The sequence below is a fragment of the Pongo abelii genome, chromosome 4 (genome assembly GCF_028885655.2).
Source record: "Pongo abelii isolate AG06213 chromosome 4, NHGRI_mPonAbe1-v2.0_pri, whole genome shotgun sequence".
NCBI lineage: Eukaryota > Metazoa > Chordata > Mammalia > Primates > Hominidae > Pongo > Pongo abelii.
The window spans coordinates 137,898,759-137,925,165 of record NC_071989.2 but is presented as its reverse complement, the minus strand read 5'-3'; the positions used below and the strand labels follow the sequence as shown (position 1 = coordinate 137,925,165).

General features: G+C 33.3%; 1 protein-coding gene across 3 annotated transcripts in view; it reads right to left on the bottom strand.

The window, feature by feature from the left end:
- ADAMTS19 (ADAM metallopeptidase with thrombospondin type 1 motif 19) overlaps window positions 1-26,407 on the bottom strand; it is a 286,879-nt gene that overhangs the window by 176,689 nt on the left and 83,783 nt on the right. For all 3 annotated transcript variants that reach the window (XM_054555896.2, XM_002815845.5, XM_054555897.2), the window contains one exon: window positions 17,414-17,457. In XM_054555896.2, the coding sequence (XP_054411871.2) occupies window positions 17,414-17,457 (44 nt within the window). The remainder of the gene's footprint in view (window positions 1-17,413; window positions 17,458-26,407) is intronic.

The following is a 26,407-nucleotide window of genomic DNA, read 5'->3' as shown; positions in this document are numbered from 1 at the left end:
AAGGTTTGCTTTATGAGCTAGAAAATGTTCCTTCCCCTTTGGAAAAATTTCCATGTCATTTGAAAGGCATGCATATTTTGCTACGGTTGGGTGGAGCAGTGTGTAAAGGTTAGCTAGCGGTGCTTTTCAATTTTTCTATATCACTGTTATATTCCTGTTTACTGGTTTTATCAATTACTTAGAGGAGTGTTGACATTTCAAATATAATTGTGCATTTGTCCATTTTTCCTGTTTGTCAGTTTTTGCTTCATGAGTTTTAAAGCTCTATTGTTAAGTGCTAAAACATTTAAACTACTATATCTTTTTGGTTAATTGATCCCTTAATATTATGTAATGTCCCTCTTAATTCTTGGTAATTTTCTTTGGTCTGAAATTTACATCATCTTGTATAAATAGTCACTTGAGGGTTTTTTTGTTTTGTTTTTGTTTTTTACTTTTTACTACTTTTTCCACAGTATATCTTTTTCATCCTTTTACTCTTAACCTGTGTATTATAGTTGAAGTGAGTTTCTTTCAGATAGCAAAGATGGGGTCTTTGAATTTTTAATCAGTTCTAAAGAACTCTTTTTAGTTGGCATGTTCAAACTATTTATATTTAATGAATTATTGAAATGTGAAAATTTGGGCCTAACATTTTATTATTTTTTTTGTTGATGTTGCTTTTACTGTTATCCTTTCCTGACTTTTATTTTTTTTTGAATATTTTTTCAATATAAAATGATTTATTTAATTATTTATTTATTTAAGAGACAAGGTCTTGCTCTGTCACCCAGGCTGGAGTACAGTGGTGTCATCATAGCTCACTGTAACCTCAAACTCCTGGGTTCAAGTGATTCTTCCACCTCAGCCTGCTGAGTAGTTGAGATGACCAGAACACAATACCATGCCTGGCTAATTTTTAAACTTTTTTTGTGGCAACGAGGTCTCATTATGTTACCCAGGCTGGTCTCAAACTCCTGGCCTCAAGTGATCCTCCAGCCTCAGCCTCCCAAAATGCTGGGCTTACAGGCATGAGTGACCATGCCCAGTGTATTTACTGTGTTTTTAATTTCATCCTTCTGTATATATTTTTAGTGGTTGCTTCCCATAGGTTTTACGTTACATAATATTCACCCTTAAAAGTCTACTTAGAATCAGTATTTTACCATTTCAAATGGAATATTGAAAGCTTAATTAACAACATGAGAGTCCCTTTATCCCCCCCATGTATTACTGTTGCTGTCTTATGTATTAAATCTCCTATACATCATGGACTCCATCAGACAATGTTACAATTTTTGCTTTCGAATATCAAGCCTATTTAAAATATTCTGAGGTTGAGGGTAGTCTATTTTATTTATCCAGATATTTGTCATTTCTTTTACTTTCTGCATTCCTGATGTTCCAAGTTTCCTTTAAGTATCATTTCCCTTCTGTTAGAACTACTTCCTTTGGCAATTCTCTTAAAGCAGCAATTTTGGCTATGAATTCTCTTAGTTTTTCTTCATTTTATAATGTCCTTATTTTACCTTTATGTCTGAAAAATATTTTTTGAAAATATAGAATTCTACATTGACAATCCTTTCTTTCACGGATTCTGGATTTCATGGTTTGTCATGAGAAATCAGCTGTCATTGGAATCACTGTTCCCTTATAAATAACAGCTTGTTTTTTGGTGTCATTTTTAGTTTGTCTTAAGCTTTCAGCAATTTGATTATGATGTCTCCAGCTGTGCATTTCTCTGTGTATTTCTTGTGTGGAGTTGCTGAGATTCTTAAATCTGATGGTTTAAATGTTTTTCCAAATGTGAGAAGTCTTCAGTCATATATTTTTTTTCTTTTCCTGGAGCCCATGATAACTACTGTGCCTCAGGAACTCACTGGTTCCTGAGGCTCTGTTGGTATTGTTTTCCCAATCTTTTTTCTCTCCATTTATCAGATTGGATCATTTCTTCTGATTTGTCTTAAAGTTCACTGACTCTTTTCTCAGTCAGCTCCATGCTGCTATTCAGCTTATCCAGAGAGATTTTATTTCAATTATTATATTCTTAATTCTAAAAATTCAATTTGCTTTTTCTTTCTATTTATTTAGTAAGACTTTCTACCCTTCCATTCATTTGAAATATGTTTGCCCTTACTTGTTAGAGCATCTTTATAATAAATGCTTTAGTCTAGCAAGATAGTTCCAAAATCTGTGCCATCTCAGAATTGGCATCTGTTGGGTGTCTTTTCCCATGCAAATTGAGATTTTCATGTTTTTATATGTAAAATAATTTTGAATTGTGTTCTAGACATTTTACCTATAACATTAGGAGACTTATTTAAATCTTATGAAGAATGTTAATTTTTTTAGCATAAAATCAACCTAGTTTGGTTCATGCTATAAGTTCCAAACTTACAAGGCTTCTGCGTGTTTTGGTTAAATTGTCAATTTTCAAGGCCTTTGCATTGCTATTCAAATAGCTCTGTTCTCAAAGAAATTTTAGAGTCATATCCACACATACAAAGCTTAAGGCTGAGCACAAGTTGGTTAACAGCTTCGAGGTCACTTTCCTAAGCCCCTCCCTCTCCATGCTCTTTTTAGCACCTTCCACTTCCATGCAGTTCTCATGCCAGTCCTGCTTTCAGAAAGTGTGGAGTTAGTTACCTCTCTGCTGTGTTCTCATAATTATGTCTGTTTCCACGTACGAGCAGACGGAATCAAGAGATGAGAAGCAATGGTGTTTACCCCATCCTCATGGGATTAAAGCTCTTCAGATCAGAGAGGAAGATTTATCGAAATTTTTATGGCTCATCTTCCTGCCACTGTTACTATCCCTGCTGCCGCTATCATGGGATTGTAGAAGATGGGAGATGGGGCAGAAGAGAATGTAGACATTAAAGGAGGGGCTTCTCCTACTTTCTCTGAGCATCAGGGCCCCTTCCTGGTCCTTAATCCAGAACGGGAGGGCTTCTCCTAGTGTTTTATCTCTACAGGCCCTAATGACAACTTACAAGTGTGGCTGTGTTGAATCCAAGATGGAGAATACAAAAAGAGAGAAAAATTATAAACTCACTGCTGGTTTGGTGGCACTTCAAATTCATATCTTCTTCCCAATCAGCCTGTTACTTTTACTTTTAAAAATCCTCAAATAGGTGTTCCATTCTCTCAAGTTTTATAGGTGCATTCAATGGAAGAGAGAAAGGTGGAGTGTGTTTACTCCAGTTTACCTGAAACTAGACAGAGATAGTTACTTCTCTGCAAAAAATAAAAATAATAAACCAACACTAGCATCTTATAACTCAAAGAAAACTGCCTAGGGAATTGTATTTTTTTTCTATGATGCAAATCAAACATTTCCATTATCTCAACAATTTAGAGTTATTTCCACTGTCCAACTACTTAAAGGACAGGATTGGGAAGGACCTGGAAAATGCAGAGACAACTTTGGTGTATCACTAGATTATTTACATATTAAAGTCCCAAAGCACTGCAATATTTGACAAAAGGATTTTCTTCTGTATGAGCTTATACAGTTTCTATATTTTGTCATGTAATAATTGATAATATTCTATACACCATAGTAGAACTAACCTACTGGACATCTGCTTTAAAATAATATGAATTGTATTAATATTATTAGCATACTAATGATTAAACAAAAAGGAAAAAAACAGATTTGCCAATTTTCCCCGATACTGTTGCTCAAAAAATGCTAAGAAAAATTTCTACTAAGTTCAAAATAGAGTTTTCTGATCAAACCAACATCATTAAAATTTGATGGCAGACCTTTTTTCCCTTCACATCCAGATTTGGAAGAAAATACTAAGGCTTCTCTATGTTTAAGAGATGTGTATCAATACATTTATTCTTGGAAGCTATGATAGTAAAAGAGAAAAAGTTGGCTCAGTATAAAAGGGAGACAAATAGGAAACTTTTTAGGTTATCTGGGCAACAATAATAAAAGGCTAGGAAAAAGGAAAACATTTAAAGAATATATAAATAGGATCATTTTAGGCAGCACTCTATTTCTAGCGTCCAGCACCTAACACAAACTTGGGCACAGAATAGGGGTTTCAAAATATTGGAGGAAATTGAATAAATGATAAGAAAAAGACAGAGAAGTGAAAAGAAGGCCATCTGAAATGCAAGAACCAATAAAAATTGAGGAAAATGGATACAGTAGCACATTTCATATTATCTTCAAAGTATATTTCCAGGCCTCTCAGATATGAGAATTCAGTACAAGATGAAGGTTATTACTCTCTGTATATCGAATATATCTGAGACCCAGACCATCATAATGTGCCAATAGCCAATGCTTTGTGGCCATCTGGATTAAATGAAAACAAAGTTAAGAGAAATGGTATAGAATCAGCTTCTAATACATGTAGCAAATGCTCATAGGTTTATTCCTATTAAGTCTAATTATAATTATTGGGAGATTAAATAATGAAAAATCTAAATTATAGAAATAATTGTGATGGTTAATATTTCTGAAATAAGTAATTTTAAATTTATTATTAAAAATTCTGATTAGTGTGTTTAACGTCTTAAACATGTTCATCAACAATAGAGTGACCATAGGGCTACTTTGCCTAGGGCATCCCAACTTATGCTTTTGTCTAAGCATAATTATGTCTCTTTTACCTTTTAAAACTTCCTTGGTATGAATTACAAAATATATGTTTACCTTATCTATAAATAAACCTCACAGGCCTTTTTATTTCAAAGCTAATGTCATGCCCAGGCCCAATCTGACTCCATCGGGTTTTCTTAGCTTCTTTGCTGGAAGCCCAGAGACTTGCATTTCCTCTATTCCAAGCTGGCACCATCCAAATTACCTCCTTGAAGGACCAGTTTTCCCCCACCCCTTTCCTTTCTGTACCACAGTCAAGTGTTTAGAGCCATATCACCTTAATATGCTTTTGTTCATCACTGATGAGACAAGGGAAATGAATATTAAATATGGAGAAATTGGAATGATTACAGAATTGTATGAAGTCCTTCCAAAATCCTCTCAAAATCCTTTTGCTGTTTTACTGTCTCATCGGATATGATAAATGAAAATCTCTTTGATTTCTCCCCTTAACTTTTATTTCTTAACAAACATTTTCTTCCTTCTTATTCTGTCCTCACCAAGGATCATGTATATACTTGCATCCAAGGTGGACTTGTTTTCTTCACGTATATAAGTCCCCAATTAATATGAAATAATATGCATCCTTTGGTCAGAATGAGCTAGTTTTCTATTGCTTCATAGCAAATTACCACTAATGTAACAGCTTAAAGTAACACCCATTTATTATCCCACATTACTATAGGTCAGAAGTCTGGGTGGGCTTGACTGGGTTCTCTGCTTAAGGTCTCACAAGGCCAAAGTCAAGATATCATTCAGGCTGTGCTCTTGTTTAAAGGTTTTGGAAAGTATCAGCTTACAAACTCATGCAGGTTGTTGCTACAATTCAGTGCCTTGCTTCTGCTTTAAGAGTTTCACCTAGAATGCTGTCTCTACTAAAAATACAAAAAATTAGCTGGGCATGGTGGCACATGCCTGTAATGCCAGCTACGGGGGAGGCTGAGGCAGGCGAATCGCTTGAACCCAGGAGGTGGAGGTTCCAGTAAGCCGAGATCGCGCCACTGCGCTCCAGCCTCAGTGACAAAGTGAGACTACGTGTCAAAAAAAAAAAAAAAAAAAAGTTTCACCTGGTTAGATCTCCATGTCTTAAGGTAAACTGAAAAACTTTAATTACCTCTGCAAAATTCCTTCACAGCAGTACTTAGATTAGCATTTGATTGAATAGGTAGAGGTCAGAAATCTTGGGATTGCCATATTTAGAATTCTGTCTACCACACTGAATATATTCTATTTGCATATTGAAGCTTCCTGTGTTAATCACTGAGCAGTGCATTATAACAACACATCTCTCACAAATGTGAAGACCTCTAAATATTCAAAAATTTTTCAAAAAATATTTTTTATAAAAGTATACCCATTGAAGGTTGGCACAGGCTTCTAACATGCTTGCTAATTTCCTCTGCAAAAGTATATGTCCCACTAGACTGAGTGGGCAACAATCTGATTGTCAACTTTGAATCCATCATAGAGCTTGATATTGGACTTTGAATATAGTAAATCCCCAATAAATGTATTGAAACTCCCTTGAATATGTAATTACACTACTAATTCAATTAGAAACTATGATTTATGTAGACAAAAGTTAACCTATTCTTTGCCTAGTCCAAAGGCTTAAAAATGGCAAAATATTGCATATTAAACTAATAAGGCTTTTCAGTACAAACAATATAATTCTATCATAAAAGGCATTGAAGTAAAAAGATGACCTCAATAATTGCTTTAAGTATTTTAAGTCCCTGAAATTCTCTATGGTTGAGGTGCCATAATGCAAAAACAAAAAAAGCCAAATTGCTGTTTAATAAAAATTAAGCTATTTAAAAATGAGCTTAACCTCTTCTCACCTAGCAAAAATGATTACTTCTGCTGAAATGTGGTATGAAGAATGTACTGGTGTTTGGAAAGGGAAGGGTCTGGAGATTCTCACAGTACAGTGTTGACATAAAGGGCTATTTAAATACGTTTTAGTGTATGGATATGCTTCTTTTTGGCAGTTGCTTCCTGGGTGGTCTGTATACCTGTTTGACAATATGTCAAGTACATAAAATCAGAATATTCAGAAGCATAGAGAAGAATAACCTGCATCATTCCAACCTGCTCAAAGCCAGAAAAACAAAAAGTTAGGATGTTGAAGCAACTAAGTTTCCATAGAATGCCTGGAGAGTCAGAGCATCATAGAGCTGGGAACTTGGTGGTAAAGGATACACAGCCTCTCTCATCAACAAATATTAGAGGAATATTCATAGCAGGAAACTTATTCAATCAGCATTTATCTTTGCCAGCTTTAAGTATTTACCAATTTTCTATATGTTAAAGTCCTTAAAAAGTCTCATGAAACATGTGTACACACACACACACACACACACACACACACATAAACACTGACTATCCCCATTGATTATCAGTCATTCTCAGCTTATGGCAGAATTGCTCAAAGAGGGTTATGCAGAAACCTGGGATTCCATAAGACCCTTTCAGTGGGTCTTCTAAGACCTTTTCAAGAGGTACATACAAAGTTAAAACTGTGTTGACATTTGTAGTGGTGGTGCCAAAGTAATGGTAGGTAAAATTGCCTAGTCAAGTCAATGGCACCAACTTCACTGTCAGTCATTGTATTCACTGCCGCTTACTCCCAGGAGAGGTACCATGACAATTTCACTTCAAAATTTCCAGATGTAGCAGTAACATTTATTCATTTTATCAAATCTGAACACTTGAGTATATACATTTTAAAAATATTGTTGTGTAACAAAAAGGAAGTATGGATAAAGCATTTCTGTTGCAGGCTAAAATATGATGTCTCAGTTAAAAGTATTGTGAGATTGTTTGAGTTATGAGCTGAGCCAGCTGTGCTTTTCATGAAGCATTATTTTTTCATTGAAATAATAAGTGACAAACAGTATTCAGACTTGGAAATCTGAGCAATACTTGCCTAAAAATGAACAAAGTGAACTTGTCACTCTATGAAAACCAACTGATGGTATTATGACTATTTCTCTTGCCAAGAATAAAATTCAAGTTTTCAAGTGAAAAATTAGAATATTGGAAAACTTTCATCTGTCACCATGAGCGTGACAGCTTCTCAAAACTTAAATACTTTTCTGATAATATAGATGGTGATATTAACAGATTAGATTAGATAGATAGATAGATAGATAGATAGATAGATAGATAGATAGATAGATAGATAGTAGGGTGAAATGTGTCAACATTTAGAAGATCTGCCTGACTCAGTGAACTAATATATTCCAATCAATAGATAATTGATACTAAAAAGCCATGCAGGGTTAAAAGATCCATTTAAAATGTAAGATATACCAATAGATATTAATATAATAGAGTGTGAAAGTTCATCCTATGCTTTCAGATTCTACATTGTCCCATTCCACAAACTTTTAGAACACTACGACATGGGTTTTAGAAAACGCACAATAATCTAAAAATAGTCCTCCATTTTTCAACTACATTCTGGGTAAGGCCACATTTTCTTCTACAGGTCAACCATAATAACATACAGAAACATCTTACATGCAGAAGCAGATATGAGATTCACCTGTCTTCTAGAACCCAAACAAAGAGACTCTCAAAAATATAAAACAAAGCCATGTCTTCTCACTATTTTTATTGTTCTAGATAATATAGCTAATTTTTGTAAAAATTATGAATGCATGTCCTTTATGCTAAAAGTTGATGAGTTTATTATTAATTTTAAATAAATCAAAATGTTTTTAGAATTTATCTATTTTAATTTCTAATACAGCAATGATTGATAAATGTAACCTACAAAAAATCTATTTGGGATCTTAAATAATTCAAGAATGTAAAGAAGTACAAAGACCAAAAAGTTTAATAATTACTACCTTGAGGCATACAGACAATCTGAACAACTCTAAAACAGTTTCTAAAACTATTTTTTTAAAAAAACTTGCAGTGACATCTCAACTATAAAACCAATTATCCAAGTTAGTGTCACAACACGTGAATGTTGAGCAAATTGGATTGTGTGACTAAGTGTTGCTGCAAGATGTATAAACATATGTATGCATAAAAATACATACATAAAGTACAGTAGTACTTTAAAAGTTTTCCTTGAAATTCTACTTCCAGCAGTGAGAAAATTCTGGTTGCAAATCACCTGAACATATAAATGATGGAGTAAAAATAACAAAAATCATCTTAAATGCATAGTTGGGTTCACTCTTAAGGGAAATCCTTCCATGGGCTGAAGGAAAAGCAGGGAAGAGTTCTGAGCTGGCACCGATGTGCTGGTTGCCTATAGGCATTTGCCAGTCTCAGATCCAAAATGTTCAGCCTTAGCCATCGCACTGGGACAAAGATAATGCCTGTTCAAGGTGAAGTCTCAGAACGGAACCTTCTAATTAAAGTGAGTGGGAGAAGATACCATCTTTCCCCACCCTCCCACACAAATAACTAAACTCAATGAAATGATAAGAAAAACAACCTGCTCCCTAAAAAAAAAGTTATAGCATGAAAACTTGTCTACTTTAACCTAGACTCTGTTTTTGTTCTGTTTTTGTAGGACAGATGGCATTAAAATAAATTAGACTGATAGCTAAATCCTCAAGAGCAACAATGGATGCCAAAGGACAGGTCAACTAAATCTTCAAAATGTGCTGAAAAAACAAAAATACCAAACAGGTATCCAGAATCCTGGGATTTTATACTCACTTAAAATATCTTTCAAGAAATGAAGTAAAATTAAGACATTTTCATACCAAAAAAAACTTGTGTGTGTCACCAGTAGACTTTTACTGAGGGAAATTCTAATAAATATTGCTTCAATAGGAGGAAAGTAAGATTAGGAGAGAGAACTGGTTTGTAAGAAAAAATGAAGAACTAATAAAAACTAAAAAAATAATAAATATGTGAATAAATCTAATTGAGCACTGACTGTAGAAAAACATAACATCTTGTGTGTTTTAAAAATCAAATAAGTTGTTTTAAAAAAAAAGGTAACAGCCTACAATAAGGACAGGGGATATAGAATGTTTTAAGGGCTTTATATTCCTGAGAGAAAAGAAAAGATAAACTTTGGACTTGGATATATGTTTGCATTTCTATCATAAACATGTCTTTAATGCATATAGGATTCTCTAAGGTGTATGTGTAAGAATGTAATTAATGACGTCAAGTTGTACAAATGCCAGTTTTACTAAATACTGCCCAAAGTTCTCCAAAGTGATTATACCAATTTAAATTCACTCCTGAAGCACATTGTTTCCATAGATTCACACACTTGCCATCACTTTATAAGGTAAGATTTTAATTTCATCAATCCCACTAGTAGAAACCTGCTTGTGATCTGAATGTGCATTTCCTTTACTACTAATGACGTTGGGCATCTTACCATTTTATTTTTTTTAAATTCACCCTTGATGTATTATCTTCCAAAAATGGTCTTTGGAGTCTTTTGCCCTATTTGGCATGTCTACTTCCTTGTTTGTTTCTTACTGATTTAGAAAAGTTGTTTTTATACTCTGGGTTCTAATACTTTGTTGGTTACATGTATTGGAAATACTATTAATATACATCAATAATTCTAAGATTCACCTTATTTCACATTGTAATGTCTTGAATAATACCTGAGAATTAAAATTAGTCATTGTCTTATTTATTTGGTGATACATAAAGTAATGATATGTCTTGAAATCAATGAAAATTGAAGATACTTTAAAATCCATGAAATATGGTATCCTCTCCCTGACAGAAGCTTGCTTTTGTTCACTTTCATTACTATGTCTTTTAATATGCATACATTTTAAATATTAATATAGTTCCTTTATGATTAACATTTCTGTGTACTCTAAGGAATCTGTCTCTACATCAAAAATAGACTCCTGTTTTTGTAAATTTAAACCATATGAATTAATCTCAAATTTTTTTCATGTGAATAACCATCTTAACATAATGTATTGAACTATGCCTTACCCAGTGATCTGCAGTATACAACAATTTCCAAATACGGGCAACTGCCATTTTGATATTTACTGTGTACTATATCTTGGTATCTGATAGCACAGGTTTCCTTCCTTCCCATATATTTTCTTCACCAGTATCTTGGCAATTTTCAGACCTATGTTCCTCTATACATTTAGAATCATCCTGTCTAGTTCCTTCAAAACTCTTGTTAGAATTTTAATGGAATGCATTGTATTAATAGATCAGTTTGAGGGAAATGAACATTTGTATCATACTTAGTCTTTCAGACCATGGGTAGAGTGTATCTCTTCATCAAGGTCTTCTTTATTGAATTGTAATATAGTCTATAATATTGTCCATATGTCTTACATATTTGTCATTAGATATATTTCAATATATTTCATATTTTACATAAAATAAACAGAAGTTTTAATTTCTTACTGCCTATCACTAAAATAAAATGCAATTGGTTATTGCATATTGATTTGATATCTAACCACCAATTAAACTATCCTATTTCTCATAATTTAATTCCATAATCTGTTTTTTCTTTATGTAGATAATACAATTATCTAGTTTATTGTTTAATGCCTAAAATTTTCAGTGCATTGTCGAATAGAAGTGGTGGTAGCAGAATTGTTTCCTTGTTTCTGATTCTGAAAGGAATGTTTTTAATGCTCCACTGTTTAAAAGGGAAGATATTTACAAGTTGTTTTGTAAGTGACTTCTATTGGTTAATAAAGTTCCTACTTTTCCCTACTTTTCCAAGAGTTTTTATCATGAATGTGTTTTGAATTGTATGAAAGGCATTTATCCAAACAAGATGATCATATGGTTTTTATCTTTAATTGGAATATGTAGTTACATTTTAAAATGTTCTAATGTTAAACTACCCTTGCATTTCTGGAATAAACCAGCAATAAAATAACCATACTTGGCTATCTAAAAAAAAAAAGCATTGTAAGATAATATCTGCTAATATTTGGTTTTGACTTTCTTCATTTCTTTCCTAATAAAGAAGGGCTTATCATTTTTCTATTTTACTCTGTCCTCTTAGGATTTAGTAAGTCATTTATACAGTTTTAATCCCTCCATTTTCTATTTTCTAAAATAGTTTGTATAACATTGAAATAATCCATCTTTGGAACATAGAAATCAACTACAAAAATCATCAGAGCCTAGTATTTTCGTAGGTAGATTTTATTTTTATTTTATTATAAGTTTTTTTGAGACAGGGCCTCACTCTGTTGCCAAGGCTGGAGTGCAGTGGCACCATCTCGGCTCACTGCAACCTCTGCCTTTGGGTTCAAGCGATTCTCCTGCCTCAGCCTCCCAAGTAGCTGGGATTACAGGTGCGTGTCACCATGCCCGGCTAATTTTTTTGTGTTTTTAGTAGGGATAGAGATTCACCATGCTGTCCAGGCTTGTTTCGAACTCCTGGCCTCAAGCAATCTGCCTGCCTCAGCCTCCCAAAGAGCTGGGATTACAGGCAGGAGCCACTGTGCTTGGCCGTGGGTAGCTTTTAAAGAATTGATTCAATTTATTTAATTGTTAAAAGAAGAGATAGGCTTTTGTTTTTTGGCTAATCTCTCAGCTAGAAATAGTTAACTACAATTAATTATGTTTGTTAACAGAACCTGAGTTTGTTACTCCTTATATATATTAATATATCATGGTACCAATTACTACTTTTTATCTAATCTCAAGCTCTTTACCAGTTCTCAAAACTAACCATAGAAACAATTGTTGATACCACAGTTTAAAGATTTGAAATCACCACATTTCTTTATTCTTTCTCTAAATGATGGAGGCAACATTAACTTAGAAAGTGTTCTGGTTTTCCATGGCTGCCTGTAATATTGCAAATTCAGTGGCTTAAGGTATCCAAATTTATTTTCTTGCAGTTTTCTAGGTTAGAAGTTTGACACTAGACCTCGCTGGCTAAAATCAAGTGTTGAAAAGGCTATTTGTGTTCACTTCTGTAGGCTCTAGGGAAGATTCTATTTCCTTGTTTTTGCATGTTCTAGAAGCTGCTCACATTTCTTCACTAGTAACCCCCTCATTCTTCAAACCATCCATAATGAGTTGAATCCTTTTCATATTGCATCTCTGTCTTTCTTTAGTAATCATGTCTCTCTCTGACTCAGAACTTTTCTGCCTCACTATCCCACTTTTAAGAACTCTTGTGACAACACTGGGCCTACCATGATAATACAGGATAATCTCCCTATTTCAAGGTCAGTTGATTGGCAGCCTTAATTCCATCCACTATCATAATTCCTTGTTGCTTTGTAACCTAACATATTCATAAATTCCAGGGATTAGGGCAAATACACTCTTGAGGACGATTATTCTGCCTACCACAAAAATTAAGGCAACTTCATAATCAGTAGCAGCAAAGAGATAGTTGCCACTTGCATAATGAAATATACTTTATTTCCCTTGAAATTTAAGTATACCACCATAGTTCATTCAATGTGAGATTTTAAAAACTTTGAATTAAATTCTGACAACCCTGGTTAGCCATTCATTGTGAAATGAATCCTAATTTCAGGGATTTAAAAGGAAAATGCACATATGTTTTTAAATTGATATTTCTATGGGTTAAAACATATAATAGCATGTATTTTCTTGCATGATCTACATACCTACCTACTGACCTACCAAACCATCTACGTAACTATATCAACAGGAAGAAGTGTGTAATTGAGAAGGTGGTAAAAATTATTTTTACTTTTTATCCCCCATGTAGCTTTCCAAATACAAGCTTAGTAAATAAGTATAATTTGTCAACGGAAGCACTTACTTAATAATATTCTGTAACATTAACATAGCCCAACTCATTTAAAATGCACAAACCTTTTGACTCAGCGAATGAGCACAATATCCTATTGTTTGAAAGTTGAAATATTGGTAAATAAAATTATTTCTAAGTTTGTGTTTGTCATTTCCAATTTAATTCTATATCTTCATCTGAAGACATTTTTCTCACATTCAGTTTTCTAGTTGTATTTTTATCTATTGTATAAAAATGCTTTACGTTATAAAAGAAAGGTGACAGTACAGTCAGAAGATCTGAGGTAGAGTCTAGCACTACCATTTACTATCAGGGATTCTGGGCAAATCTGTAACCTCTCCACGGAGAATAAGAGGATGTGATAGAAACTGGTGTAGATGAAATGCCAGTTAACTAGCTGCTTTGCAACTGTCACAGTTTCACAACATTCTATGAGATAGAAGATGTTGGAATCCAAGCTTTCGAGGTATTAGTGTGCCTAAATTCACATAGTCAGTAAGTAGCATAGCCCTGATTTAAATCTAGATATCTGACTTCAAAATCTATGATCCCTTTGTTTTTCAGGGCTTTCTTCATCTGTAAAATAATAATGATAACAAAACTAGAGAGTTCAGATTTTGAGGGAACTAAATGAGATAATGTCCATGAAAATACTGTTTGAATTACAATGCAAAGCATAAATCTTACCATTGCTTTGAAAATACAAGTATTCCTCTCCATTTATAACTCACATTAATAATATAAATTCAAATCCTATAAGTGCTGTTCTTTCCTCTTACTATACCTAGGAGGATAGGGAGAAGCATCTTAAAGTTATCATTCAACCCTATATGATCCAAACTAATAAATACTAAATCCACTTCTTTCCTCTCTCTATATTTTCATTATAGAAAAAAAAAAGTAAAATGGCTGACTTCACATCGGTTATAGATAAAAGAGAAAAGAAGTAAACAATGACTTAAAAGCATCTGTCAAAAAATATATCCCTTTGGATTACATGAGGAGATTTTAAAATGTGTATGAAACATTTTATTGATATTAACCCTAAATCAATTTGGCTTTGTTTTACTAGAGATTGATAGCTGTTAAGATGATTGATAAGCTATATATATGCTCATTTAATTTTTTAACAAGTCACAGAGCAGTTTACCAGCATTTTCTCTTAATAACAATAGAGAGGTTATTAATATTGCCCCATATTTTTCTTGCCCTGTAAATGAAAATATGAACATCAGGGAAGATTTTTATGCCTTAGGCTACAAGTAACATAAAAGTCTTAAACTGGCTTAGTAATAAGGATATACTGACTCACATATTCAGAAACCCAAACATTAGACTGGGCTCCAGGGTTGGAGGATTCAACAATGTCATCCAGGAGAAAGAAACCTTCCATCTCTTCATTCTGCAGTATATGATGTCAGATTCATCCTAAGGATAGTTCCTTTCCTGATTATAGTGATCAGGGTTGCATTCTTCCTTATTTATATCCAGTGGAGGCATATATGATCAAGCTCTAACCATCAAAAATGCTACCTTTTTCTGCTTGATGAGGCAAATATAGGGAACAGATCATATGTCTCAACCAGGGCAATGGCATGTACTGACTGGCTTAGGCCTAGGATCCTGAAACAATTCCCATGATAGGCCTAGACTAATCATGACCCAACCCCATAGGGCTACCCTTTCCTAACATAGCATTGCAGCTACACAGTGGTAGATGCATGGATGATGAGGTGGCAATCACAATGTCTATGTCTCACAAATGTCTTTATAAATCTTATAAATATACAGTTGTCCCTTTGTATCCATGGGGGATTGGTTCCAAAATCCATGGATGCTCAATTACTTTTTATATGATGGGGTGGTATTTGATTATAACCTATGCACATCCTCTCCTATACTTTGAATCATCTCTAGATTACATTTAATACCTAATATAATACCTAGCACTTACAAAGTAAGTGCTATGTAAATATGGTTATACTATATTACTTTTAATTTGCATTTTTTGTTATTGCTGCATTTTTACTTCTTATTTTTATTTAGACAAAATATTTTTGAACCACAAGTGGTTTGAATCCATGGAGATGGAGTCCATAATACAGAAGGCTGACTGTATATAACTCTAGACATAGGCATAGGTAGTGTGACAAGAAGGTTTTCGTGGGGTTTAGGTGAAACAAATTACTTTGACTTGGTTGTTATAAGTTTTCATTTTACCTCTCTTGAATAAATACTCCAGAATTTTACTCTGTCAAGACTACATAGGGAAAGACCCCGTCTATATTTGGGCTAAAGGAAAAAAATATGCCATAAGATACAGAAGGGAGAACTAGGCTTTAGTGATGTCAGAGGTGCTGATGACAATCTAAAGAATCAGCAAAACAGAGAGAATTCAGGAAGGGCACTGGACTTTTCACACCCTATGCTGTAATATTTAAAACTGATTTTTTTGAAGATCTTTACGAACAGGGCAAATAGAGCTAAAGATTCAATAAATTGCTTTCCTGCCAAATCTTACATACTCTGATTATCAGAACACACTGAGGTACTCAATTATTCAAATGTGTTTTAAATTAGAAAATAAGATTTACATATACTATATCACAAATATACACAAAATTTTGAATTAGCAGATTTAGCAAGATGTGAAGTTCTGTTGTTATCAAAACAGAAATTGGTTCTTCTTATTAGTAGCTGCTTACAGGCTATAGAGTCAGTTCGTGTGTATAGCTATGGAAGATGCCGCCTGAGTTGTTGATTTCTTACATGTGCTCAAGCAAGGTAAGATGTTGAGCTGTCCCTATTAAAGGCTTTTGGGGGCAACATTGCTGCTTACATGAAAGAAAAGGTTATTATTCTGAGGCAAGCTTTACTGGTAATCAAAAGCTTCCATGGTTAGGGTAACAAAAACTAGATATCAAGTTTTAATTTCTGGAGATTCAGATAGGAAAAGAAGAAAACTGGGGGAAGCAGGCAAGAGAGTCAACAGTAGGAAGATGGTCCCTACATCAATTCTGCTTTTCCTTAGAGGTGCCCAGCTCTTTTCATGCCGACAGTTCCTTCTGAACCAAATATTCCCTTGATTCCATCATCATCCAACTTACATTATTATAACTACTTTCCATCATAAGTTTTATGAATAATATATGTCAAAAATCCTTATATTATCTAAGATTTTAAACATGTGAGGAGGTTGATGAAAAATTAGGTTAATGGAACTAGTTAGAATTATCTTTTAAAATACTAATATCCCTATGTTCTGTGTCTACCCACTTTTATTTATTATTCACTTTATAAAAAAAATGACACAACAAAATGGTCAAGTTAAAATACTGCTCATCCTATAGAAATGAACCCTACATGATATGCCAAAATCAGATTACAACTCTTAAATGAACCTTACCAATAATATATTGTTACACACAGCTACATAACTTAAAATTAAATATATATATTTATATATAAAGATTGGGGTATCTTTGGATAGATACATTTATATTTATATAGATACATTTTAAAACATGAACATATATGTGACCATTTTCTCAAAATTAGAAAAACAGTGGTTTCATGAATTCTGTTGGCTATCTGGTTCTGTTTTAGGCTCTTTAGATATCTAATACAAATGGTGAAAAATTTGCCACTTCATGTAAGAAGAATCATACTGAATCAAGCAGTTTATTTCGACACAGTCTGCAAAGGTCTTTAAGCATACATAACTCAAAAAATAATCTGTTATCCTGCAAATTAGTCAAACATAATGTCATTAATATATTTTGTCTTTGGTTATTAATAATAATAAAATTTTATTGAACCCATGTGTGTATCTCTGAGAAAATAACAAAAAAGGACTAATTATAGCCTTAAAGCATCACTTAAAGATTGTCTCCAATATGTATAGTTGATACATGTCTTTTACACTGAAGTGCTGACAAATGATTAAACATATAAGTAGAAAATATGTATGTCTGACATTTTGAAGTTATTCCTTTATAACCAGAACACAAATAATTTCCTATACTTCAGTGATATGTTCAAGTTCTCCAGAACTCCAAAAGTGTGAGAATTTTTACACTTACCAACAGTATCACATGGTTCATCTTTGTGCACACAGAAATCTTTCCTAGAAAGAAAAATAGAAAACTGAAATAAAGATAAATTATTTTGTACAAACAAGACACCATGTGACTCTTTTTAATAGTTATTTGATTAATTGAAGCACATCTGTCATCTCCAAGAATCTAATAAAACTGTGAATAAGATTAATTTTTAATTCTAAGATATGGAAGATTAATTAAATTTTATAGCACATGATAAAATTAATCCTCAGACATTAGACAGTTCCCATATGATGGACAATATTTCAAAAGTAAGATCCCATCTTGTTTTGAATTTTAGAGTATTCTATTGTTTTATTACAAAAAAATCTGGTATTGGGACAAGGCTTTCCATTTGAAAAATTACTGGAAGATACCTACTTTATGTAACACAAAAATTATTTCCAGATCAAAGATTTAAATGTAAGAAATACAACTTAAAACAACATAATATTTTCTATCATAAGACTGGCAAAATTTTTAAAAGACTTCTAATCATTTTATTAATGGTATAAGGAAATTATTATTTAACATAAATGGGATCTAACTATGTATAATATTTTATAATTTTTACTCTTTATCTGAAATTATATCTTAGCATTCCTAAGAATGCTTCACGCTTGTTATCAATTATTTAGGATTTCATAGGGCAAAATTTAATAGACCTTAATAAGAGTTATGAGATTTGGGGGCAGAATATATGAAAGCAAAACTTTTAATCTACCTCTTACTAGCTATGTGACCTTAGGCAACTTATTTAACCTTGGTGTTCCTCTGTCACCTCATCAGTAAGATAGAGGTAGTAATAATATCTACCACCTAGGTTTATTGTTCAATTTAAATGATTTAACATGTATAAAACCTTAAAAACTTAGGTTACTGTGCACGGGGAATGAATTAACACATATAAGGTATTTAAAACGGTGCCACACACAAAGTAAGCTCTAAAAAGTTAGTTGTGATGTTTTGGTTGGGGATTTTTTTTATTGCTGCTATTAGTGTATCATAATATAAGCAACTTCTCAGCAATAAGCTTTTAGGTTCTATACAATTTTTAGTATCACAAACAATATTACAATGGGTTTTTTGTGTGTATACAAATGAGAAATGTAAAATTATCTTTTAAAAAAATTTCCTCTCTTTGTTATAGGATCTGAAAGCTGTATCTAAAAGACAAAAAAAAAAAATGACTTTTAAAATTAAGCACAATACTTTTGCCTATTCACCGATGACATCTACATTGATCTTTATAATGGTTAGCTTTCAATTCACATCTTGCTTGGCTCATCAGCAGTATTTGTGATTTAATACATACATATATCTATATATGTATATATGTATATATAGATAAATGTATAGATGTATCTGTATATATAGATACATATATACATATACAGATACATGTATAGATGTATCTGTATATATAGATACATATATACACACACAGATACATGTATCTGTATATATAGATACATATATACACACACAGATACATGTATCTGTATATATAGATACATATATACACACACAGATACATGTATCTGTATATATAGATACATATATACACACACAGATACATGTATCTGTATATATAGATACATATATACACACACAGATACATGTATCTGTATATATAGATACATATATACACACACAGATACATGTATCTGTATATATAGATACATATATACACACACAGATACATGTATATATAGATACATATATACACACACAGATACATGTATATGTATATATAGATACATATATACACACACAGATACATGTATATGTATATATAGATACATATATACACACACAGATACATGTGTATGTATATATAGATACATATATACATATACAGATACATGTGTATGTATATATAGATACATATATACATATACAGATACATGTATATGTATATATAGATATATGTATGTGTGTGTGTGTTGGTAAATGTTCCTTGCATATTAGAAATGTATATTTAATTTTTTGGAGTGCAGTTCCATATATGCTCATTACATTTAGCTCTTAAAAGCTCTGATGTACAATTGTTAAGTAGAATAATCAATTCTGGATTGATTTTTACATTGTACTGACAAAAGACTGTTAAAATTCCATTGTGGTTATAATTTTTTGATGTTTCCCTGTGATTCTAATTTTTGCTTTGTTTATCTCAAAGTTTATTGTTTATTAAGTACTCAGTCTCTAAGTTTGATTGTTTATTTCGAACTATTATTTCTTTATCGTGTAAAATCCATATGTTTACTTTGCTAGGGTGGATTGTGTCTGATACTAACAAATATTAATATACAGTACTGCACTAATATTTGCTTGTCCTATCTCTTTTATTTTGTTTTCAACATCCGTTTTCTCTGAGTCTCTTATAAAGAGCACATAGTGAAATTTTTAAAAGCTAGTTATATAATATCTTTTAAACGAATTTAATCCTTTTCTATTATTGATATGTTTGGATTTCTATTATTTATGATTTCTATTTACCAAGTTATATTTTTTTTCTTTATTTTATTTTATTATTATTATACTTTAAGTTTTATGGTACATCTGCACAATGTGCAGGGTAGTTACATATGTATACATGTGCCATGCTGGTGTGCTGCACCCATTAACTTGTCATTTAGCATTAGGTATATCCCCTAATGCTATCCCTCCCCCCTCCCCCCACCTCACAACAGTCCCCGGTGTGTGATTTTCCCCTTCCTGTGTCCACGTGTTCTCATTGTTCACTTCCCACCTATGAGTGAGAACATGCGGTGTTTGGTTTTTTGTCCTTGAGATAGTTTGCTGAGAATGATGGTTTCCAGTTTCATCCATGTCCCTACAAAGGACATGAACTCATCATTTTTTATGGCTGCATAGTATTCCATGGTGTATATGTGCCACATTTTCCTAATCCAGTCTATTGTTGTTGGATATTTGGGTTGGTTCCAAGTCTTTGCTATTGTGAATAGTGCCGCAATAAACATACGTGTGCATGTGTCTTTATAGCAGCATGATTTATAGTCCTTTGGGTATATACCCAGTAATGGGATGGCTGGGTCAAATGGTATTTCTAGTTCTAGATCCCTGAGGAATCGCCACACTGACTTCCACCATGGTTGAACTAGTTTACAGTCCCACCAACAGTGTAAAAGTGTTCCTATTTCTCCACATCCTCTCCAGCACCTGTTGTTTCTTGACTTTTTAATGATCGTCATTCTAACTGGTGTGAGATGGTATCTCATTGTGGTTTTGATTTGTATTTCTCTGATGGCCAGTGATGATGAGCATTTTTTCATGTGTTTTTTGGCTGCATAAATGTCTTCTTTTGAGAAGTGTCTGTTCATATCCTTTGCCCACTTTTGGATGGGGTTGTTTGTTTTTTTTTTGTAAATTTGTTTGAGTTCATTGTAGATTCTGGATATTAGCCCTTTGTCAGATGAGTAGGTTGCAAACATTTTCTCCCATTTTGTAGGTTGCCTGTTCACTCTGATGGTAGTTTCTTTTGCTGTGCAGAAGCTCTTCAGTTTAATTAGATCCCATTTGTCAATTTTAGCTTTTGTTGCCATTGCTTTTGGTGTTTTAGACATGAAGTCCTTGCCCATGCCTATGTCCTGAATGGTATTGCCTAGGTTTTCTTCTCGGCTTTTTATGGTTTTAGGTCTAACATTTAAGTCTTTAATCCATCTTGAATTAATTTTTGTACAAGCTGTAAGGAAGGGATTCAGTTTCAGCTTTCTACATAGGGCTAGCCAGTTTTCCCAGCACCATTTATTAAATAGGGAATCCTTTCCCCATTGCTTGTCTTTGTCAGGTTTGTCAAAGATCAGATAGTTGTAGATATGCGGCATTATTCCTGAGGGCTCTGTTCTGTTCCATTGATCTATATCTCTGTTTTGGTACCAGTACCATGCTGTTTTGGTTACCGTAGCCTTGTAGTATAGTTTGAAGTCAGGTAGTGTGATGCCTCCGGCTTTGTTCTTTTGGCTTAGGATTGACTTGGCAACGTGGGCTCTTTTTTTGGTTCCATATGAACTTTAAAGTAGTTTTTTCCAATTCTGTGAAGAAAGTCATTGGTAGCTTAATGGGTATGGCATTGAATCTCTTTATAGATTCAATGCCAAGTTATATTTCTTTGTTCTTATTTTTCTCTTTCTTCCTTTTATTTTTCACTCACTTTTTTTGGCTACTTTGAAAGTAACATTAAATTGTGGTTGATGTATGATTCCTTTTACATTTTAAAGTATGATATATTTGCTCTCTATTGCTGCTGTAAAAATTCCATAAATTTGGTGACTTAAAACAACACAAAACTTCACCTTACAGTCTGAAGGCCAGAAGTTTGAAATGGGCTTAACTGCACTAAAATCAATGTGTCAGCAGTATCATGTTCCCTCTGAAAGCTCTAGATGAGAATATGTTTCCTTGCCTTCACTAGCTTCCAGAGGCTACCTAGATTTCTTGACTCAGGGCCTCTTTCTATTTTCAAGGCCAATGATTGCATCACTCTGCCCCCTGCTTCCATCCTCATATGACCCTCTCTGACTCTCTTCTCTCTCTCTTTTCCTCACACCAGGATAATCTTGCCCCCTCAAGATCCTTAATACAATCACATCTGCACAGTCATTTCTTCCATACGGGATAACATATTTTCAGGTTCTGGAAATTAGAGCATAAACATCTTTGCAGGGGATATTATTTTTCCTGCCTACCACATATCCTTAGAATGTCTAAAGCTCTTCCTCCTGAAAAAGGCAAGAATATAACATTCTTTTAATCCAATCTCTCCCTTCAATTTTTCATGTGTTTTTAATCTGAAATTATGGTTCCATCTTGATTTTTCAAATCTAAAATTAGACAGTTTCTTTTAAAAACCATCAGGGCTTATGTAGCAATTTGCCTATGTATTTAGCAATTTATTTTCTCAGTTATACTTTACTTTCTAGACATCTCACTATTCTTTTTAAGTACATTCTTCAGCATCTCTTCCAATGAGGATCTATCTATGAACGGTAAACTTTGCTTGTTTTTTCTTTTGCTTTCATTTTTATTATGTTGCTTTTATTCATAACTGAATAGTAACTGAGTTGTTATAAAGTCAACTTTATTGACTCTCAACACACTGAAGATACCATTTCATTTTATTCCAGCATTCATAAATATTGATTAGAAGTCTCTGATTACAATTTTTGCCCTTTTTCATGCATTTGCTTTCTGCTTAATTTTTAACACTCTTTCCGTCTTTATAATTCTACAGTCCCACGAAGATGGGTCAAGGTACTGATTTTGTTTTTATTTATCTTCTTTGGTACTTGGTATATTTTCAACTTAAAGATCCATGAACACCTAAAAATTCTTACCATTATCTATTTAGTTAATCCCTCTGACATTCCATTCTCTTCTCCTAGAACTTCTTTAGGAATATGATAGTTCTCATTCTGATGTCTGTAGTGCTCAGGCACCTTTGTGTATTTGCATCTCTTAACCACTCTATGTAGCCTGCTGGGAGAATCCCTCAGGTCTATCATCCAATCCACTAATGCTCTCTTCAGCTGGATCTAATCTGCTCTTCAATTTAGAAATTGAAATTTTAAGTATACGTACCATATTCCATATTTCTTCCTGAGAACATTTATTTTCATCAGTTTTCAAATCAACTGTTTTTCCCCAAAACATCTTATTCTCATATTTTGAAATTTTTGATTGTTTTTAATTAGGTGGACATGCTTGTTTTATAATCCCTGTTAGTACTTTTTAAAAATTATTATTCTTTAATATGCCTCTGGGTTCTTACAATGGAATATGTTGTCATTGGTCATTTTGGAATTCTATTATGAACTCATTCAGTAGGATGTTAATTGTGGTCGCCTCGTGGTATAAGTTGAAAGAGAGTCCCTTCAGAGCAGTTTTGCATATGCTTTCACTAAGTGCTTCAATTTTGAAATCAGATTCATGGTAATGAATACCCAGAGGAAGCATTTTTGTCCTAACCTGGGGTGATGGATGAGGCAGAATGTTTCCTTGTTCACAACCTGTGCTTGCTGGCAGAACTTTTACCAGTTCATACTTTTATTAAGGATCTAAGTATCTGCAAATTCTAGTTGTGTGTAATCATTTCAGTTCCACTTCCCCACTTTCCACAGACTCATTAAAACATAAAAACCTAGATTTTTTTAGTTCAAAAAACTCCCTCAGGGAAGCTACCACATTACCTTAGATGCTTTACTAAACTTGCTTTTGGCTCATCTGTGCATGTGAAAGTATGCCTATTGTATTTTTTGCTATGGTTTATAGATGTTCGTAATGGGAACATTTTCTGATTATCTAGACAGCCAGATTCTCACATAATTAAAAGAACTGGACTTAATCTGTGACCTACCATATAGGAATGAAGTGCAGTAAAATGATACATTAGTTTATTGTTAGCATTAGGTCTAAATATATATAGAAACAAGCCATATAGGCCTTATTTTATTATTACATTTTATATCATGCAGCTGCTTTCACCAAATGCTTTAAAAGACTGCAAACCTGCCTCAATAAGATGTTCAGTTGATATTTAATAGTTTTTCAAAAATGTCTTTCAACAAGTGGGGATTATTTTACTTATAAATTATTGTAAAAAATATGTGATTACTGCAATATTGTTATTTTTCTTCCAAATGGTTGGAGATAGAAAAAATATTTGTTGCTAGCCATGAGTATAAGATAGGGATGAAGTATTTTAATATCAACATTAATTATTAAAATTGTTCTCTGTTTCTCCTGGAAAATTCTGAAAGAGATGACTATATGAAACAAATATAGACTCAATTATGAGAGTAATGTGGAAAAGGTAGAGCTAAGATAGAGAAGATAAAACATAACCTTAAATAATATCTTTTCAATACAAGGCACAAAATGAACTTAATATAAACTTAATTCATTTAAATCACACCCAAAATTTAGGAATACATTTACCATTCTCTAGTTATAAATAACAAAAATAATCCAAGTATGATAGGTTATCACATGAATGCTTCATGAAGTATCAGTGGAAGATGTATTATTCCTGTGGTTCTCTTAGCTGAGAACACTTCTCCAGTATTTCATTAGGACTTAAGCAAGGCAAAGACTCAGGCCCGCTTGCATGTTATCCCTTCTCTCTTTCCTTACTTAATTAACTCCACCCTCAAATACTTGGCTTTAGTTTGTTTTAGTGGCCATGTTTCCCCTACCTCTGTTTGCCTTTATAATGCATCCAGAGGAACCTTTGCTCTAAAGACGGCCTGCTGCCCACTGCAAAGCTCACCTCATTATACTGGCAAGGGAGCAGGTTATCCCTAAAACACAGTAGACATAATGTAATGTTACACTGTGCTGTCTACTGATTACTGTATATTTCCAGACAACAGAAACAGTATAACGTTTTTACCAGTTTGTACAAATTTTACTGTTTTTCGCAAATATGCTATTATTTTTGTATTCTAGTAAATCCAAAAACTAGTTAATCCAGGCTGGGTGCGGTGGCTCACGCCCGTAATTCCAGCACTTTGGGAGGCCGAGGCGGGCAGATCACCTGAGGTCAGGAGTTCGAGACCAGCCTGACCAACATGGAGAAACCCTGTCTCTACTAAAAAAAAATACAAAAAATTAGCCAGGCGTGGTGGCGCATCCCTGTAATCCCAGCTACTCAAGAGGCTAAGGCAGGAGAATCACTTGAACCCGGGAGGTAGAGGTTGTGGTGAGCCAAGATCATGCCATTGTACTCCAGCCTGGGCAACAAGAGCAAAACTCCTTCTTAAATTAAAAACAAAAAACAAAAAACAAAAAACAAAACTGGTTAATCCATTCTTGATAATTTAAAGATGGCTGTTAGCACTTGGTACACTAATCTTCACTTCTTCTGTATATAGATGATATAATCCTATGAGGTTGCTTGCATACTCCTTAAAAGTCTACTGACCCAACAGAATGGATGTTGAAAAGTAGATGCATTTTTCGGTAAATTATTAAAAAGTAAATAGGAAAGAAAGCAAAGAAATTTTGATGAAGTAAATAATTTGATTGTCAGTATTGGGAGTTTTCATATTAATAACTTTTATAGTAAATATATATATCTTTCTGAAAATATGTACCAAAATTAGAAGGAAAACTCTAGATAAATGAGGGAAGATACATCCAAATTTTATTTCATAAAACACAATCACTATAGCTGCCCTACTCTAAACTTTTCCCATGGTAAACAGCATGCAACTACTTTTTCCAAGCAGTCACCATCCCCTTCAATATACAAGATACAAAACAGGAAACCTTGTAAGTCTGGGCAAGACAAGACTTTTCTCAATCAGAACATTTATTCCCAGGGTTATAATGGAAGGTTTTTGCGAAGCCAAATGGTTCCTTCATAGTGCTGAGGTAAATCCTATCCTTCCCCAACTCTAGTCCCTAGCATCTTTCCACTGGGAAATCATCTTCTATTGCATCATATTTTCTGGTCAGTGTATTCTAGTCATCAGCTTCCAATCATAGGATTATCCCCCAACACTGAAACCCATATTTTCAGAGGATGGAAAAGAGATAATATAGTAAAATATGAATGGCTCTGAATCATCCAAACTCAGTAGATGAGATGCCTAGAGCTTTCCTCTTTGCTATCTTTCCTGATGCCTGATTCTTCAGTTCTTCCTTTGATTTTGAGAATATCGAATCAAAATAAGCCAACTATTTCTTCTGCTGCTCAACTTAGGCAAAGTTGATCTCTGTGGCTCAAAACAAATAATATCCTAATGATAAAGGAAAATAATTTCTGCTGGCAGCAAAACATATTCAGAGTCTCAATATAACTATAGATGAAGATGAATGGAAAGGTTTTCTAGCATTATTATTATAAATAAATGACAAAATATCATTTCTCTGCATAGGAAACTATAGAAATCAAATATTTACGAGAACACCATAGAAGTTGTATACTGCATAATTCTAGGGACACATTTATAA